Genomic DNA, 17912 nt, shown 5'->3' with positions numbered 1-17912 from the left:
GAAGATATGCCAAGAAAAAGAAAGCTGTTTTCAAGTACATCTATGATGGACAGAAGATATGTAGACTACTTAAATAAAGTCCATTAGATGGTAAAATCTCGGGATGCTCATAAAATAGAACTGCATTTTAACTGACGTACATCTCGACGAAAAGTTATTAACGGAATGATCTTAAAGCCTATATTCCCTGACTACATCCACATGGCTACTTTAACATATCCGGTCTTTGGAAAAACCGGAATGGTCTTCGGGGAAAACGAAGAACCATGGGAGAAAATTGTAGCACGTCATCTCTCAAGGTTTGAACCGTTCGATTTTCTGGATATTTGTGTCGCGTCCCTCGATGATATCAACATGCTTGGCTTTGGTTTTCCAAACATTGTTTTGAAATTATTACCTTCCAAAAAGAAATTATTTTTAAAATTATATAGACATATTTCTATATAAAATGGAAGTCGTTCATTTTTATTCCTCGAGATATTTTAACATTCCCGCCCTCTCCACTCTCCCAGGTCCGTCCAACTCTAACTCCAACTCCAACTCCAACTAAGCGGAGAAAGAAAAGAAAAGCTTCAAGAAAAAACCAGATTTGCTATTTATTCAATTTTGAAATGGGAGGAAATGCGACGAATTGGGATGAAAATGCCTACAGAAACACCATAATGAAGGAGAGAGAGCTTCAATCTCTAACAGTATTCAGGACCGCCTTCGCTCCTTCTCAAAACCCTAATCCAGAGTTCATCGTTGTTGCCTCAAGCGACGGATCCGTCGCTCCCTACTCTATCTCATCTTGCATTTCTTCATTCGTGAGCAGTTATTCGATTTCACAACTAATCCGAGTTCACTCTGCAATCAAAATGATTTTTTTTTTTTTTTTCTGATTCATAATCTATTCATCGTTGAATCTTTCCATTTTTTTTGGCTCAATCCCTCTTGAATTTGTTGCGTTTCGTCGGAATTATGTAATTAGGTCATTGGTTCCGATCTTCAAATACTGCTAGAATGCTCCCAATTATGTTCTCGTTAATGCTCAAGTGAAAATGCTTGAAATGTAGTTACGTTGTCTTGTTTTTTATTTATTTTTTCTGAGTGGTTGAAATGTGAAATTTTGTGTTTCTTTGGCAGCCATCACGTTTTAGTAAGGCTAGGCATCAAAAGTAAGTATTATATACGGGCTTGCTTGGTTAACTATTGATCACGCCATGAATTTAACCAGAACTGATTATAATGTCTCTTGCGGAGAATGTTGTCTAGGTTTTTAGCTGCTGAACCTCTTTGCTTGCTTCAAGGACATAACGGCGCTGCATATGATGTCAAATTTTATGGTGATGGGGAGGATTCTCTATTACTAAGGTATACTTTGAATATCTTATTCTCTTTCTTATTGTTTGTCTTAATCATTACCTTTTCTGTGCAATACTAGTTCATCATCAATCTATCCCAAAATATTCGACTGAATCGCCTATGAATCTTAATGACCAAGTACAATTGATGCGGGAAGGAACTATAGAATACGTGGAATACTCCCCCCCCTTTTTCAAATAGAGGAATGTGGAAAGAAGTTAAAACCATCTCCCTACGTTCTCACACGATCAAGAACCATTGTTTATAATGTTGGTTCATAAATGGTTGAAATCTAACCTCTGAAAGAAATGTATCTAAATTATTTGTTTTATTTTATTTTATTCTAAGAAAATGCCTTGGATCTTGTGATATGCTCATACACATTCCTTTATTTCCAACATTTGAGATGCTAGATAATGATAGCTCGCATTGCAAAAATTGTTTCCTTTTGCTTGAAAACTGAATTTAAGCCATTCAATATGACATTAAGGTGTTGTATTTCAAGCAAATGACAATGAGTAAGTTAACTTTTCTTATGTAGTTGTGGAGATGATGGTCGAATTCAAGGGTGGAGGTGGAAGGAAATATTAAGCTCAGAGAGACATATTCCTGTGCAAGGTAGTCCATGTATGAGTAATAAGTAGCTATTGTTCTAAATAATCTATTTCACTTTTTTGTTGATTCCTCTTTGAAATGGTTTTCCTATTATGAAAGTGCTCATTTTTGCTTCTAAGTTTAGATCCAAGCTTTCATACATTATCATCTAGTCTGTTAGCTCAAATATCAGGGTCAACAACATGATTCCTATTTCTCACACTCTATCTTGTCTCATGTCTTTAGTTAGACATGCAACGTCAGTTTGGCCTCCCTCTTACTTTTTTAGATCCTAGATTTACTCCAAAGCATTCCTCACAAATGCGGTTAAAGGTCTTCTTTGTACTTGATCAAAAAATCTAAAATGACTTTCCATAATTTTATCTATTTTTAGTGTTGTTCACAAACTTGTCTTGAATGTTCTCATTGATTTTGTTTTTCCTAATTGTACTACTCATTCATCTAATCATTCTCATTATAGAAATATAAAGAAATGAATTCTTCATTGAAAAATCATAATTAATTTCTAAAAAAAAATGAACTTATCATAAAAAATAAAGAAATAAATAAAATAAGCATGTTTCTTTTATTATGATTTCCTCAACGAGGAATATTTTCGATCTAGACCATGATTTATTATGTCATCAATACATGATCATAAATCATAAAGCAAATTTGGGCTTGCATCCTTTGACTTGAGATAAAATCTCTCAAATGACATAAATCGTAAATATAGCTTTTCTTTTATTACGATGGGCATTTTTGAGCCAAAAAGCTTGATATATTCCTTGAATAACATGAAAAGATGTGTGTAACCTAACCCAATTGTTTGTCTTGCAATATTATAACATTAATGGGGTTTTTGGAATCAAGCAAAAAAAAAAAAAATGCCCTTTTTAATCAAAATCAGGTGGTCAGTGTTTGTATATCTGTGGTTATAGTCGTGATGCACCCTATGGCTATACCCTCATGGTGTATGCCTCATTATTGTCTGTTGAGGCTACAACCTTGATGTTTTTGCCCTGTGCCTCACCTCAAGGCATACACCTCAATCACAGCAAGTCTAGTCTTCACAAACATTCCTTTCACATATAGGGATACTCATAATTTCTGTCTGAAGTTTTGTTATTAGCAAACTTATCTTCCCCTGGAGCATTTGGATGCATTTCATATGTTTGCCAAAAAATCAAATTTAGGTTCTTAAATGTGTTCTGTTTGTTAATATAATTTTCAGGAAACCATTTGAAGCCAATACTTGACCTGGTGAACCCTCAACATAAGTGAGTTTTCCCAGAATTAGTTGTTTGTTATCACTTGTAGACTTATTTTTTTTGAAGTTTTAATAATTGAATAGTTAACTCAGGCCGGTCAACTCACATTGCAACATGATTTCAAATAATACCCTAATTACATTTCCTTCAGTAGCATTTGTTGAATCTCAATGCTTGGTCTCATAACAGTTTGAAGGGAAGTCGTGGAGGCAGAATCGCTCCATCTTCTTAAGAATAATCTTTTGTCAAAAGAGAAGTTGATGCATGGGAAGTCTATACCTGGTATGCAGCTATAAGACTAGGATATGATGGGACAAAGAGAGAATCTCAACATTGTTGGAATCGAGAGGATATCCTAAAAAACTGTGGCAAGGTGCATGTAAGAGCAACCCTAAAGATCTCAACTAACCAAAAGGGGTGTAGGAAAATCTTCATTCACTATTTCAAAAGTCACCTTCTATGATGCTTATATAACAACTGTGTGTAAGGTAATAGAATCCTAAAAGGTGTTAAGGCCTAAGCAACAAATTTTAGCCATATTTCTAGAATAACTTAAATATTTTTTTTTCCATAATGATCAAACTACCCCCTAATTCATCATATTAACTACACATTGATACTTAAAACACATTTTTGAGGCCCGAAACATTGGAATCTTGACAGAAATTGTGACATGTCTGTTTTAGATCCAAGTGCATTTGTTGGCTGTTCAATTGGATATTTGGGTAGAAAGTTATTTCCTTGGAAGTTGTCTATCTTTGGGTCGGGCAAGATTTACAAAACTTAGCTTTTCCTATCGTCTATTCGTGGCAACTTCTTTTGATGCTTGATTTTTTGACTTCCTGCTACTTGATTTTGAAGGTGTATTACTTTTGACTGCATTAGGAGCCTCAAAAAGTTTTATGTAGATTAAACTCTAGTAAAATTTGTCTATGCTAAAATCACGCTTTAAAAGACATACTCAACAATTAATCAAAATTCCGTCAAAAAACTTAGTTGACTTTAAAAGTTATCTTACATGTGTCTAATCACACACTTCACTATCTATTTAATTGGTTAATTATTAAGACTGAGATGCCTGTGGTACAATCTTATGAAGAAAAAAGAACCTACTCTTACATGAAGTGTATGCGGAATAAGGAGTAATATAGAACGGAAGACTACCTAGCTACTTTTGTATTTATATGTTAAAGAAACATTTCAATAAAGTGGTAGTCAAACTGGAAATGTTTCTTTGTTAAGAGTATAACACTAGGTTAGGCAAGATGTTAATCACCACTTGATTAGCATGATAATCGTCTTCTTGGAGTTCATGATCTATGTTTTCAACTGTGTTGTTTTCGATGTTCATATTTCCTATTTCATTGAACTATAGTACTTTCTGCGTTCTGTCCCATCATTTGATCGTAAGTTGGCCAAAATTTACCTACATTCTGCTATTTGCATTTTAATTCTACTAACCACTTTCTGTAAATCATGTCTTCATCTCTTTCTATTGTTGAATTTAGAGGTCCTTGGGGTGCTCTTTCTCCAATCCCTGAAAACAATGCCATTGCCATTGATAACAAGGTTGGTGCATTTCGGTGTTTGTTTGCATTTTCTTTTCTTTTCTTTTTAATTGGTTGCAGTACATTCTGCAGATATCATGAACTATCTTATCCTAACTGAGTATTGTACATGCTGATAATAGATTTCCATAAAAAAGACAGCAATTGAATCTTTTTGTATTTTTCTTTATTTGCAAGGCATTACACACCGATTCAGGTGTGAAGATAATGCTGTAGATTGTTACAGCTTAACTTTTTCTCCATGTGTGATAATAACCATAGTTTCAAACAACGACCATTATTACTGCTAATAATGTTGCTGTAACTGTCTCATGTCACATCAGTTACTATAAATATGCTATAATGCCCAATATACTGTAGTTAATTAGGTGGTTACAATGTTTAATAATTTTCAAAATAAAGTGTTTAAGTACAATAACTTAAGAGTAATTTAGTGAAAAAAATAGTATGATACCAGAAAAAGTACCTCCCGTTATGTAACAACCATTTTGACTGTTATAATGATGAATAAACCACTGTAAATTCTGTTTCCCCACATTCAAAACTTTACTATTGCTGGGACTTTTGAAAATTAGAGGCTTTAATGCCTATATTTGCATATCACAAATATCAGAAGATTATCTTTCAAGACTGTATCCCCATCAACCATTATGCCTTGATTCTAATGCTTTCAAGTATTTACTGATCTTAGCATCCTGCCAAATTAGCACTTTTTTAGAAGAATGCCAAATCATGAGGTGGGAAATCTTCGTGTTTTTATGTTATAACTCTTACCAAGCCTTACTGTTGTCTATGTTATCATAATTGAACTTGTAGGACTCAGAATTATATAACTATATTAAATGGTTTATGACCTCATTTGTTTATGACAGTATTCTTTGTTCTACAATACATTGGAATGAGGATTATATCACATTATGGCTTTGTACAGTCAGTGGAATGCCATTCTAATCTAAAATGCAGTTATACTCTGCTATAGGAAATAATAGCTGTGGTTTCTGAAAACATTAAGCTGGGAAAATCAACACTTATAGAAGAGGTCCAAGGATGAGTCTGAAACTCTTCACATTTTTCAATGACAGTCTTTTGTTTCCACTGGGTTAGAGCTTTGGTATTGACAGCATCATTGGCAAGGCTTTTCTGGATTTTGGTTGGTTAAAGTTTAGAGCTATAATTTTTCAAGCTATGTTGGCATATCATTTAGTTCTGAAATTGCCTAGCTGACATCATCCTTTTCATGTCTGGATTTGTAGCATTAGTTTTATAACTGTTTCATTCCCTGATGTTTATGAACTAATGTTTTTTCTCCTACAGGGGGGATCCATTTTTTCTGCTGCTGGTGATTCTTGTGCATATTGTTGGGATGTGGTACGTATTTTCTAAAGGTGACGACATGACTTTTCTTTATGGTTATCATCATGAAAACAGCTTTAAATTGCAGTGTTCAGTTGTAGAAGAAGACTTCATCTATTTTTGTCACCGAAAGTTCGTGATATTGTTTTTTGATTGCTCTGTTTTTAATATGATTTATATTACTGCTTTTAGGAAACAAGTAAAATCAAAATGGTTTTCAAGGGGCATTCAGACTACTTGCATTGCATTGTTGCACGAAATTCAAGCTATCAGGTTGGTAACTTGGTATAATTGAACCTACTATAGTATTCTTTTCTTTTCCTACCTTCTTATTCCACCCTCTCTGTTCTTGATCTTTTTTTCTTTATCTATTTTCCTCTTTTATGTGCATAATTTTTTTAGCACCCTCGTACATTTCCTTGCGTTTCTTCTAGAAGTACCTTATTTATTTCTAATTTCTAAAACTGTGGAACATTCTATTATTGATCATTGTGCCTACACTATATATGCCATTCTATGCTACCCATATATGGTAAGAATATGTGACTAAGGTGATGTGGGCACACTTTTTATGCTAACAGTTGAAGTATCCCATGCGAGAGTAATCTAGATGACATTTAAGGATCATTCCTTCGGCCAATACACTATCTATTTGTGGTCTGTTTGTTCATGTGCTCGCTTTTTTTCTTTTTTTGGCAGATCATAACTGGTTCGGAGGATGGGACCGTACGAATATGGGGTGAGCTTAAACATTCTGAAACAGTTTCAAAAGAAAAATATTAGACAGGCAATATGATCATTTAGTTATATCTCCTTCTAGATTCTGTTTCTCTAGAGCGTGATGCAATGCTGGGGGTTTAACTTTTACCATAAGTTTTGATGATTTAGTTACTACAATCATGACTTCAAATACTTATAAATGTTGCTTGATATGGTATTATGCCTACTGCATAGTGATACATGTTGGTTATCGTGATAAAGATATTGTAAACCATGGTTACAATTCTAACATGCTTAGTGCCATGTGTTATCTGTTGACCCAGATTGCAGAAGTGGAAAAAGTATTCATTTGATAGATCCAGAAAAGGAGACAAAGTTGAAGGAAACTTTCTCATGGGTCAGTTGTATTGATCTCGATGCAAGTGAAAGCTGGTTGGTAAGAGTTTCTACAATAAAGATATTTGGTGGTGGTGTTATTTATACTCTTTCCATAGGTTTCTATATCACATTGTTGATTTTCTATGCATCTTTTTTTGTGTGTGCGTGTGCGTGTCTGTACGTGTGTTGTTGGGTGTGTCTTCGGTTTGTAGTGACAAGCATAAATACTTATAACTGTAATTGATGTAGTATTTTCTAGGATATTATTTTTAGAATTGTGATAATCTGACACTCCTTTTTGTACGCTCCCTTCACAGAACCGTAGATCCATTGCTTCGGGATACACAAGGACAGTTATTTATGGTTCTATGAAGGGAGCATACAAAAAAAGGAGCGTCAGATTATCACAACTCATATTTTTATTATAGTACGGTTATGAACACACTAGAGTTAACAAAGGACATGTTTTTATAAAAAATGGAATGGAGGAACGATATTCATTCAGCCAACCGCAAAATTTTGGGATAATGACACCTTAAAGGAAATAGAATTGGATGAAGTTTGGTTCTTCGCCTGTGTTTATGCTTTATAGTACTTTTCTTGATGTGCAGCGACACTTTGCTCACTGAATTTGGGATGTTTTTAACTAGGTAATCTGTGAAGAGGTGGTCCCAATATTTGGATAATGCGTAAGATGATGCCAATGAATCTATGAACAGATGATTACACTAAATGTAACTTACATTATAAATTTTATGACTTCTGTGCTTCCCTAAACCAGCATATAGTTGTTTTTTGTTTATTTTTCTATGCCTAAGGCTGCTTGTATACAACAATTATCCATATAAGTGAGCTGCAGTCTTGAGGGCCTGAATGGATTTTTGGAACTATGTGGCTAAAAGTTTGAACCAGATGCCAAACTGACTTCATCTTCCTCCTTTATAAATGAGGGAAACTTCAATGATGCAATAGTTTGTTTCTGTTACTATGCGATATGAGCCAAAAGACATCATGTTAGCATTGGATATGTAGGTTTTCTACTCTGCTTTTAATGGTTAGTCAATATGAATTGTGAGACATATTTTCAAACTTTAAAGTGTAGAATGTTATTTTGTGAACCAAAGGTCCCCTATTTTAAGGCCATCTCCACGATAAAGATATGGGATACATAATTGGATTAAGGAAGTTGCTCCTCTGGGTTTGTGAAGATACCTTCTGCTCTGGTTGTTTTACATTGTATGCTTGAAAGATTTAACCTATTTTGCTCATCTCCAGGCTTGTGGCAATGGTAGGAGTTTATCAATCTGGAATCTTTCTGCTTGTGAGTGCGTCTCTAGGATCACCACTCGTTCCCCTACTCAAGACATATTATTTGATGAAAATGAAGTAAGTTCTTAAATATCCTTGCATCAACCCTGGTCACAGTATCTCTTAGAATCTAATTTGAACATGATGTTGATTTATATTTAACTTTACCTGTTCCCTTGCTATTTACAATTTGATCTTAAGAAAGCTTGTATAAAGTTCTTAAAAATCTGAGTTTTACACCCCTTATAACTCATTTTTATTACAAACTGTTCTTATATTGATACCCATTTGTAAAGTTTTCTTAATTCATAAAGCAACTTATTTTAGTTGCAAACATAAGAAGTTCTCTGGGCATCTCCTGTTAAAATTATACCACTGTAAGCGTATCTTGCATGGTTTTGTTCTCATTTGGTTTGCTTAAGCTATTTACCTGACTCGCTTATGGAGAATTATTTTCCATTGGGTAAAATTTCTTATGCCTTTATTGTATTTTACAAATTAGAAAATAGCACTATTTTCTATTCTTATTTAGAAATTTTAACATCATTTTGGTTTGCCGGATGACCCCTTTTTCAAATGGTGTAAATATTTTGAATTACTTGCTTTTATTATTTCAGTGGCAAGAATTATAATTGTCCTTTATTCAAGGAAATACTTGTCATTAGTGTAGTGGTTGAATTGGCACTATCCAATTCATAGAGTTTTCTTCGAAGTTTTATATTGGAATTTACTTTTACTAGTAAGTTGTAGTTTTTGAAAATTTCTTTCATCTCATTCTTCCCAAGTAAACATTGGTTCTTATGTTTTACTCAGATTTTAGCTGTTGGAGCAGAACCTGTACTCAGTCGTTTCGACATGAATGGGATGACTCTCTCACAGATACAATGCGCTCCTCAGTCAGCATTTTCCATCTCCCTACATCCTTCTGGTGTATGTTTTAATATAATCTTCTTTTTACTTGGGCACCTTATTATTTCATATCTTTTCTTTCAATAAAGTACTTGTTATATCCATTCTATGTTTACACTGCTGATTTCTAGAAATTTTCCCTTGCTTCCATACAGGGTTTTATGATATTATGAATCTTATGATTCAATGATTTAAATTCTGATTCCATTTGAGTCCTATTCCTTATGATCTTATGATTCAGTTTGATTATGACAGGTTTGCTTTCTATTATCCAAAACCCCTTCTATGCCCTTGGGATACACATCCCGTGAATCCAATCATTCAGCATGTTAAACCCTGGATCGATTGTTAAAGAAAACTTTCTTTTTCAAAATTTTAAGTGCAAAATTTGAATATTTCAAAAAATTATTGTTGATGTTTCTTGGATACATGCCATTTGGTCATCCAAAAAAAAAACTGTACAAATTTAACTTGGCACTCAGATGACATACTTTCCATTTTCATATGGAGTTGTGTTGTTTTACTGTTCAGGTTATGGCAGTTGGAGGCTATGGAGGACTAGTGGATGTCATCTCTCAGTTTGGAAGCCATTTGTGTACATTTTGTTGTGGAGGCCGTTGATGCATTGCATTCTTTTTCACTGTCAAGTAAGTATCACGAGTGTTCTACCCAAATTTGTCATAGTCCAGATGTTATACAGTTAGAAATAGGGATAATATTCTACCGTCATCTATTTTCTCATGGTTGAGCTTGTCGGTTATGGTATTGTAGAACTAAGGAAATGGCTTACTTTCTAATTATTATATTACACTTTTTTCTTTCAATTCTACGTGGGAGAACATTATAATATTGATTATTTTTTCCACCCTAAGTGGGTGTTTGTTATCGGCCCCAAGTTTTCATTGTTTGGTGTAGACCCAAGATCTAGTATGTGAAGTTTGAATTTAGTACCGACACCTGAAAGGAGGAATGTCCAGTAAAAAATTGATGGTCTAGAACTTCTTTGAAAGTGATCACTTCCATTATCTTGCGTCGAGATTGAGGGAGGTGTTGCCCATTGAATTAGAGTTGGATGCCTAAACTGAAGTGCACTTATAGAGTGCATATGGAATTGAAATTTACAAGACAATAGGCTAGTTGAATTTTATGAAACTGAATTTTGGGTGGTCAAGATGCCTTGTGTTAATAAATTGAGCCTAGTTGAGATGGATGGGTGGAAATATTAGAAAAAACCAAAATTAGAAATGAATAGTTATGAAAAGAAATATTGTTTGGTCATATTCAACAGACGCCCACAACAGTCCAAATTAAAAGAAATATTGTAGGTAGTGGTTCTAGAACATCAAGAGGAAAACCCAAGAGAGTGGTGGATTGAGAAAGTGAAAGCAGATACAGGCGCTCTTTTAATAACACCCCAAGATGGGGTTGCAGACAAAATTGAATTGAGGAACAAGGTTCTTTTAACTTGTAATCCCAATTTTTTCAGGGATGGCTTTGAGAATGATGGATGATGAAAAGAAACCATGCTTAGTGACTGTTTTAAAGTTAATTACCATCATCATCAATGCACCTCTTTTTAGGGTCTTTATCTTGCACCAAAGTGTTCATTTTCACTGGCCAACCCTTTTGGGGTTTGTAAGCCTATAATTTAGGGCTTAAAACGAGTGGGATACGATCCAGATATGAGTATGTTCATATCCATATCCAAATTTTTTATTTAAATCCTAATAGTTAAAATTACATTTAAACCTTAAAAAATATAAAAATACAATATGCAAAGTAATATATCATTAGGATCTTGATGAATATAGGAATGAATCTGTATTCGACTAAGATCAAGGGACATCAACCCATATCTGAATCATATTTTAATGTGGATATACATAATGGGACCAAATCCTTCCGCTAAATCCGTACCATTTTAAGCTCTAACCTATTTTCATGGATTCACAAGTGTAAAAAATGATTTGTTATGTTAGCGGGTTTGGCCCGACCCATTTACAGCACTAATAATAGTTGTGGTTGAGTGCTAAACAGTTGGTAGATCCGATTGGTTCTATACTTGTGGGAGTAGATTTGCAAACCAAGCTCCACAAATATCAAGGACGTGTGCCCCTGCATTCTAAATGGACTTCTCGAATATAGGACTTGGAAAATCTGGGTTGGTCCGTCCATTAAAATGGTATCCTCTGTTGTATTATTGGAAAGTTCGTATTTTAGAAACCTAATTGGCGACTAGGATCATCTTAGGTGGTTCCCTATGAAATAAGTGCTAATTTAATGTGCCCGATGTCCAGACTGAAAGATACATAGGGCCCCACGTAACCTACTAAAGAGTTATTTAAACATACCTCGCTGAGCTTTGTGCATATTTGAGATACCCCTGCATTTCAAGATCATGCGATTTCCTTGACTGCAGTCGTTTGTGAGACCAATAAAATTATCCAAATACCCTTGCCTTCAACCATCTGCCAAAATCTATCCGATTTCCCTCTAAAACCCTGTTTTCAATTCAATATTGGGTGTTGGTGACGAGATTGCCACTTATTCTCTTCGCAATTTGATTAATTACACTAATTTTCTCAATCAATTCTTCTTATAAAAAATATAATAAATTTTACTTCAATAATTTTTTGCCAAAGTAAATCAAGGATTGAAGTTGTGTTCAAAGGAACATGAGAAGGTTTTTTTTTTTGGAAAAACAATCAATAAATTTGAAAATTTCTATTGTCACACCAACTTTTACTCACAATGCACCAATCCTTCTGAATTGATGGGTTGTTTACATATGAACTGGTGTGCTAATAGATGCTCTCGTAATAATTAATCCCCAAAGTTGGAGATTTTGCCAGAAGCTAAAACCAAGAGTATTTCAGTAATTTTCTTAATATCTCATAAAAGACAACAGTCAAGTGGTATGTCATCAGTTTTAAAATATAAGGTATAACTCAGATAAAATTGAAACTCGGAGGAGTATGTTTAAATTACCTAAAAAATACGATGCAGTCATGATGACCAAAAAAAAAAAAAAAAACCCCTACCAAGTACCAGGGGCAAATTCGAGAACTTACTAAAAAGGTTAGAAGATCGTGAGCATAGAAATAGATATCGAAAACCCACTCCTGTCATAGTTTCTCTCCCAACTCTACTTGCGTTCCTTAACTCGAAGGCAGAGATCCGAGGAGTTGGGAAACCCTAACCCTAAAAAAGCTCGAACGCAAATACTCTCTCTCTCTCTTCCGTGAATTTTCTTTTTCAGAGATCATCTTAAGGTTTGGTCACTAGCAGATTCTTTGTCTAATCGTTCTCAATTTCCTTCAATTTATCTTCTCTAGAATTGCTATCTAGTATCCGAATCTCGTTGTTTTAGGTTGTTTTTATATGGATTTGATTTTTTTTTTTTTTAATGCAAGGTTGTTAATACCGTTGAATCCTGTTCATGTGCTATTTTTGATAGATTTGGTGGAGATTTCGCTGCTTCTGATTGATCAATTTGTCTTCTTTTTTTTTGGTTTCTGGTTATGGATTGGATCTGGAGTTGATTAATTGGTTTAGATTGAGTTGTTGCTTCTTTTCTAGTTCTTTTGATTTGTTCGATTTAAGGATTGACTTCATATGTTCGAAGGAGTTTGTGTGTGGTGTTGAGTTGGTAACTGTAAGCTTTTGTGGTTGGAGTTGATCTTATTAGGTTCGAATAAGTTGGTTTGTTCTTTTAAAATTTTGGAGAAGAGTTGCTTCAATTAGAAGATCTTTCTTTTAGAATGTAGCATTGTTTGAAATTACAATTTTTTTTTAATTCGGTCTTTTTTTAAAGGATATGTGGCGATAATTAAAATTCCGCAAGAATAGTTTCAAAATTATGCCATGATGTTGTGAATCTGCACTTAATAGAATTCTTCTATTTCTGGCTAAGTATATTTGGTTTTTTAATCATCATCAACGTTGTTTGTTTGTTATTTCTATGTTTTATTTGTGTATGGGATGAGCTTTGTTTAGTGATAAAGCTTTTCTCTTCTTGTTGGATTTCGATTTATTAATGTCACTCAATCCTCGCTAGAATTGTTGTTGAGTATCCTGTTCACCTGCAAAAGTAATAAGATTCAGAATATCTTGTTTGTTCTTGGTTCTCGTGTCAGATAAGATTTGGTGTATGTTCAGAAAAAAAAAAATTCAAAATAAAGTGAGATGTTGAAAAATAGACAAAACTTGAAGATACTATGTAAATGTCATGGAATTGTTGAATTGAAGATTAACTTAATGGTTTTTCAAAAAGTAAATTGACTTGGCACTTCAGATTGTCTTATATTCATTAATTTAGAATACTTTCTTTTTCCCAATTATTGATCAAATGATTTAACTTGGGATTACCATAAGTTCAATTGGGCCCAATGATAGCAGTTGTTTTGAAAGGATCTCTTAAGTCGACTTGGAAGACCTACCATACATACCAGAGTGATAGAGCTTTAAAGTTAGATTTACAGGTCATAGTGCTCTTTCAATTCAAAATCTGTTATTACTTTGCCCTTTTCTTTTGAAGTCTTTTCGGTATTCTGATTTATTCTAATTTGCTTTATCTGTATTCTGTATGGTGCTTCTGCTTTACTCTAAAAGTGGGGTTTAGTTCTTTATCAATTATTCAGCTTAGTTTATGTAGTATTATTTCTGTATTCGGTAGATCTTACTTTACCTTACATCTACTTATGAAGTTCTGCCCATTGTTTCTACAGTCATGGCGGGAATGGCACCAGAAGGGGCGCAGTTTGATGCTCGGCAATTTGATACTAAAATGAATGAATTGTAAGTTTCTCTTTTAATTTTTAATCCCAGATATACTTCATTGATGTGTTGACTGTTGTACTTGTTCATCTTGTTATATACCATGTTTACTTTGTATTGGTATTCTTATTATTCATGCTTGGTTTGAAAAATGGATGAGAACAGGCTGGCAGCAGATGGACAAGATTTCTTTACATCATATGATGAGGTCTACGAAAGTTTTGATGCTATGGGTCTCCAAGAGAACCTTTTGAGGGGAATATATGCATATGGTAGATCCTAATATTATCTCCTGTGTTCTTTTCTTCTGATTTGGAACTTTTCATTGTTATTTGTATATGCTTTCAACCCTTATCTATGATATTCTATTGGCTGGTGAAGTTTATTGACTTAAATTTATTTTTAAGGATTTGAGAAGCCTTCAGCAATTCAACAAAGGGGAATTGTGCCCTTCTGCAAGGGTCTTGATGTAATTCAGCAAGCACAGTCCGGAACTGGAAAAACAGCCACTTTCTGCTCTGGAATTTTGCAGCAACTTGATTATGGTTTAGTTGAATGTCAAGCATTGGTTCTTGCACCTACTCGAGAGCTTGCACAGCAGATTGAGAAGGTTATGAGGGCACTTGGTGATTATTTGGGTGTTAAAGTTCATGCTTGTGTAGGAGGGACAATTGTTCGTGAGGATCAGCGCATTCTTTCAAGTGGTGTTCATGTTGTTGTTGGCACTCCTGGTCGTGTGTTTGACATGTTGCGGAGACAATCACTTCGTCCTGATTACATTAAGATGTTTGTACTGGATGAGGCTGATGAAATGCTTTCAAGAGGTTTCAAGGATCAGGTCATTTCTTTACCTCCGCCTCCATTATCTTCCTTTACTTAATGCTACTTTTCTCTTTTTTATTTTTATTTTTGGCCAATTATACTATTTTTTGTCTTATCTGGTTGAAGCATTATAGGAAGCTATTAGAACATATTTTTATGTGGTAGGAAGATCCTAAAATATGCTTTTACTTGAGCCAAAACAACTGAAGCCAAGACATTATCAGTGTACTCAAAAGCATTGGAAAACACCTAGACGACAGGGATCCTTCAAGGGAGGTGTCACTTGTGCGAATCCTATGAGACAAATTTTTATCTGTACCATAAAAAAACAAAGAATAAAATAATCTGAAAAGAGGTCTCAAGGCACATAGCCATATACTATATCACCAATCGCCTGAAGGAAAAATATGGTTTTGAAAATCTAGGCAAAGCAAATGTACATATCAAGGAAGCTCACAAAGATTTCTGTTTCTTTTCTACATCAAGAAGGATCCAATAAACAAAGAAAATGAAAGTATGGCAAAAGATTGAAGGAGGAGGAGATGGGAAACAAGGGAAAAAATGAAAAAAACAAAATAGAAACGGAGGATGATTTTTGTGTTGCATAGACACAATTCATCTCCTAAAACCAAAAAGAGATACCAAGGGGGTCGTTTATTGTTTCACAAACATAATTCCTCTCCAAAAAATAGAAAGAGAAAAGGGGGTAAAAAGATAAATTAACAAAGCTAATGCACATAAAAAGGAAGCTAACAAATATTTTTATTTCTTTTGTTCAGTGAAAAGGATCCAATAAACAAAGTAAATGGAAATTTGGCAAAAGATTGAAGAAGGAGATGGGGAAGAAGGAAAAATTGGAAGAAAAGACTAGAGAAATAGAGGATGGTTTTTATGTTGTATAGACGATCCATATCCTAAAACCGAAAAATTGATACAAAGCGGGTTGTTTATTTATTTATTCTTTTATTTTATTTTATTATAAATAAAGGGGTTTGTTTAATTTGTTGCTCTTACTTTCACACGTGACTATTAACATTTCATGTATTAAGAACTGTCAAAAAATATTTCATCTTGTAACTTGTAAGAGATTTATTTGCATGTAAAAGATCCACTATGTTAAGTTGTATGCAAGTATGCAACACTTTGGCTAATTTAACACCTAGTGGTTCGGAATCTGGGTGACTGATTTAGCGATTGGCACCTGCCTACGAGATGGCCTAGGAGCTAGTGTTCTTGGCTAAGTGTGGCTTAGTGACTCCTTAACTAGAGTTATGTGGTGTTTAGGATTCATCATAATCGTCATTTTTTATCTTGAGACTTGTTCTGATGTTTGGTTTTATTGCTATCAGATCTATGACATTTTCCAGCTCCTCCCCTCGAAAGTTCAGGTTGGTGTTTTCTCCGCTACAATGCCACCCGAAGCTCTTGAGATCACAAGAAAGTTCATGAACAAGCCTGTGAGGATCCTGGTAAAGCGTGATGAGCTCACCCTTGAGGGTATCAAGCAATTCCATGTCAATGTTGAGAAGGAGGAATGGAAGCTTGAGACACTCTGTGATCTTTATGAGACCCTGGCCATCACCCAGAGTGTAATCTTTGTGAACACCCGGCGCAAGGTTGACTGGCTGACTGACAAGATGCGGAGCCGTGACCACACAGTTTCTGCCACTCATGGAGACATGGACCAGAACACCCGGGATATTATCATGCGTGAATTCCGATCTGGGTCCTCTCGTGTGCTCATCACTACTGATCTCCTTGCTCGTGGTATTGATGTGCAGCAAGTCTCTCTCGTAATAAATTATGATCTCCCCACACAGCCCGAGAACTACCTCCACCGTATTGGACGTAGTGGACGTTTTGGAAGGAAAGGTGTTGCCATAAACTTTGTGACGCGTGATGATGAAAGGATGCTGTTTGACATCCAGAAGTTCTATAATGTGGTCATCGAGGAGCTGCCTTCAAACGTTGCTGATCTACTTTGATGAGATTCTTTTCTTGCTGTATTGAAGTGTGGTTATCTGTTTGGTAAGTAGTATTTAAATATGTTTTTTTTTTTTCTAATGGTCTAGTGTGTCTATTTAGCATATTTAAACTTTACTGATTGTCAATATGGGTCCTGTACACATTTGCAATTGGGATTGTGTCATTGCACACATTAGGTGTGGTGGGCATTCATTATTGCAAATTTCGTCGTAGTTAGGGGTTCTATATCTTTTATCTTTTGTTTCCCAAAATGTGCTTGCTAGTTTGGATTGATTCTCTCTCTCTCCCTTTTTCTTAGTTTTGCCTTTTTTGTTGTTTTCTTCAAACAGAGTGGATAATTATGTAGAAACATGATCTGTTATTTATGTTGGAGATAAAACTCTCCTTTTTCACTTGCTTGCATCCTTAATCTAGGCTTTTTGACAATTCTCTATTCGCATCTCACCCCCAACTCACCAATTTGATTTTTACAACGTATCTAGGATTCACTGGATGAATAATGTTCTATTTAATTGGTCACAATTTTCTGCCCCCTGAGCTGACCTAACAAAAAATTACCACGTGGCACTCAGTCCATTGAGTCATGAACTTTGTGTCCATCACTTGGTGGTGGGGTTGCAAAGCAGTTATTTTGTAGTTGTTGAACTTGAGTTTATTCATTCATGCTTTTCCCATGATTCTGACTCAATTGAAAATTTCCCATATCTAATGTTTATCAATCAGGTTGTGAAGGTGGTATCTACTCCCAATTATTAGTGACCTTACTTACTTTCCAATTGTTGCTAATGTTTGCCGAGTTAGTATTTAATTTTTCTAAGTCTAAGATTCATCTTTTTATATGCAACGAATGTTCAACAGAGATGTTCGACTTTAGGTCGATTAC

The 17912-nt window shown here is 34.7% G+C and overlaps 2 protein-coding genes across 3 annotated transcripts; both read left to right on the top strand.

Annotated features, from left to right (window-relative positions):
- The first annotated feature begins 175 nt into the window (after window positions 1-175).
- Window positions 176-10269, top strand: DWA1 (DWD (DDB1-binding WD40 protein) hypersensitive to ABA 1). Of its 2 annotated transcripts, none has more exons than XM_086457402.1 (14): window positions 176-299; window positions 513-806; window positions 1126-1157; window positions 1243-1353; window positions 1886-1962; window positions 3173-3218; window positions 4718-4778; window positions 6092-6145; window positions 6323-6403; window positions 6830-6869; window positions 7174-7286; window positions 8504-8614; window positions 9350-9466; window positions 9977-10269. In XM_086457402.1, exons 1-14 carry the CDS (start codon window positions 267-269, stop codon window positions 10064-10066), a joined length of 1260 nt encoding a protein of 419 aa, XP_086313528.1. In that variant the 5' UTR covers window positions 176-266; the 3' UTR covers window positions 10067-10269. The 2 variants fall into 2 exon arrangements, with proteins under 2 accessions (XP_086313528.1, XP_086313538.1); XM_086457412.1 differs by having other exon boundaries at window positions 178-299; window positions 1255-1353.
- A 2285-nt stretch (window positions 10270-12554) lies between these two features.
- On the top strand, window positions 12555-17421 carry LOC147412193 (eukaryotic initiation factor 4A-8-like). The gene is made up of 5 exons (XM_086457425.1): window positions 12555-12717; window positions 14173-14242; window positions 14387-14493; window positions 14629-15059; window positions 16393-17421. Exons 2-5 carry the CDS (start codon window positions 14175-14177, stop codon window positions 17026-17028), a joined length of 1242 nt encoding a protein of 413 aa, XP_086313551.1. The 5' UTR covers window positions 12555-12717; window positions 14173-14174; the 3' UTR covers window positions 17029-17421.
- Window positions 17422-17912: the final 491 nt, after the last annotated feature.

This window comes from Akebia trifoliata, chromosome 1 (genome assembly GCF_017979445.1).
Source record: "Akebia trifoliata isolate Shusen 1 chromosome 1, ASM1797944v1, whole genome shotgun sequence".
Lineage (NCBI taxonomy): Eukaryota > Viridiplantae > Streptophyta > Magnoliopsida > Ranunculales > Lardizabalaceae > Akebia > Akebia trifoliata.
Note: the sequence above shows the minus strand (reverse complement) of the source record. Positions and strands in the feature narration are given on the sequence as shown.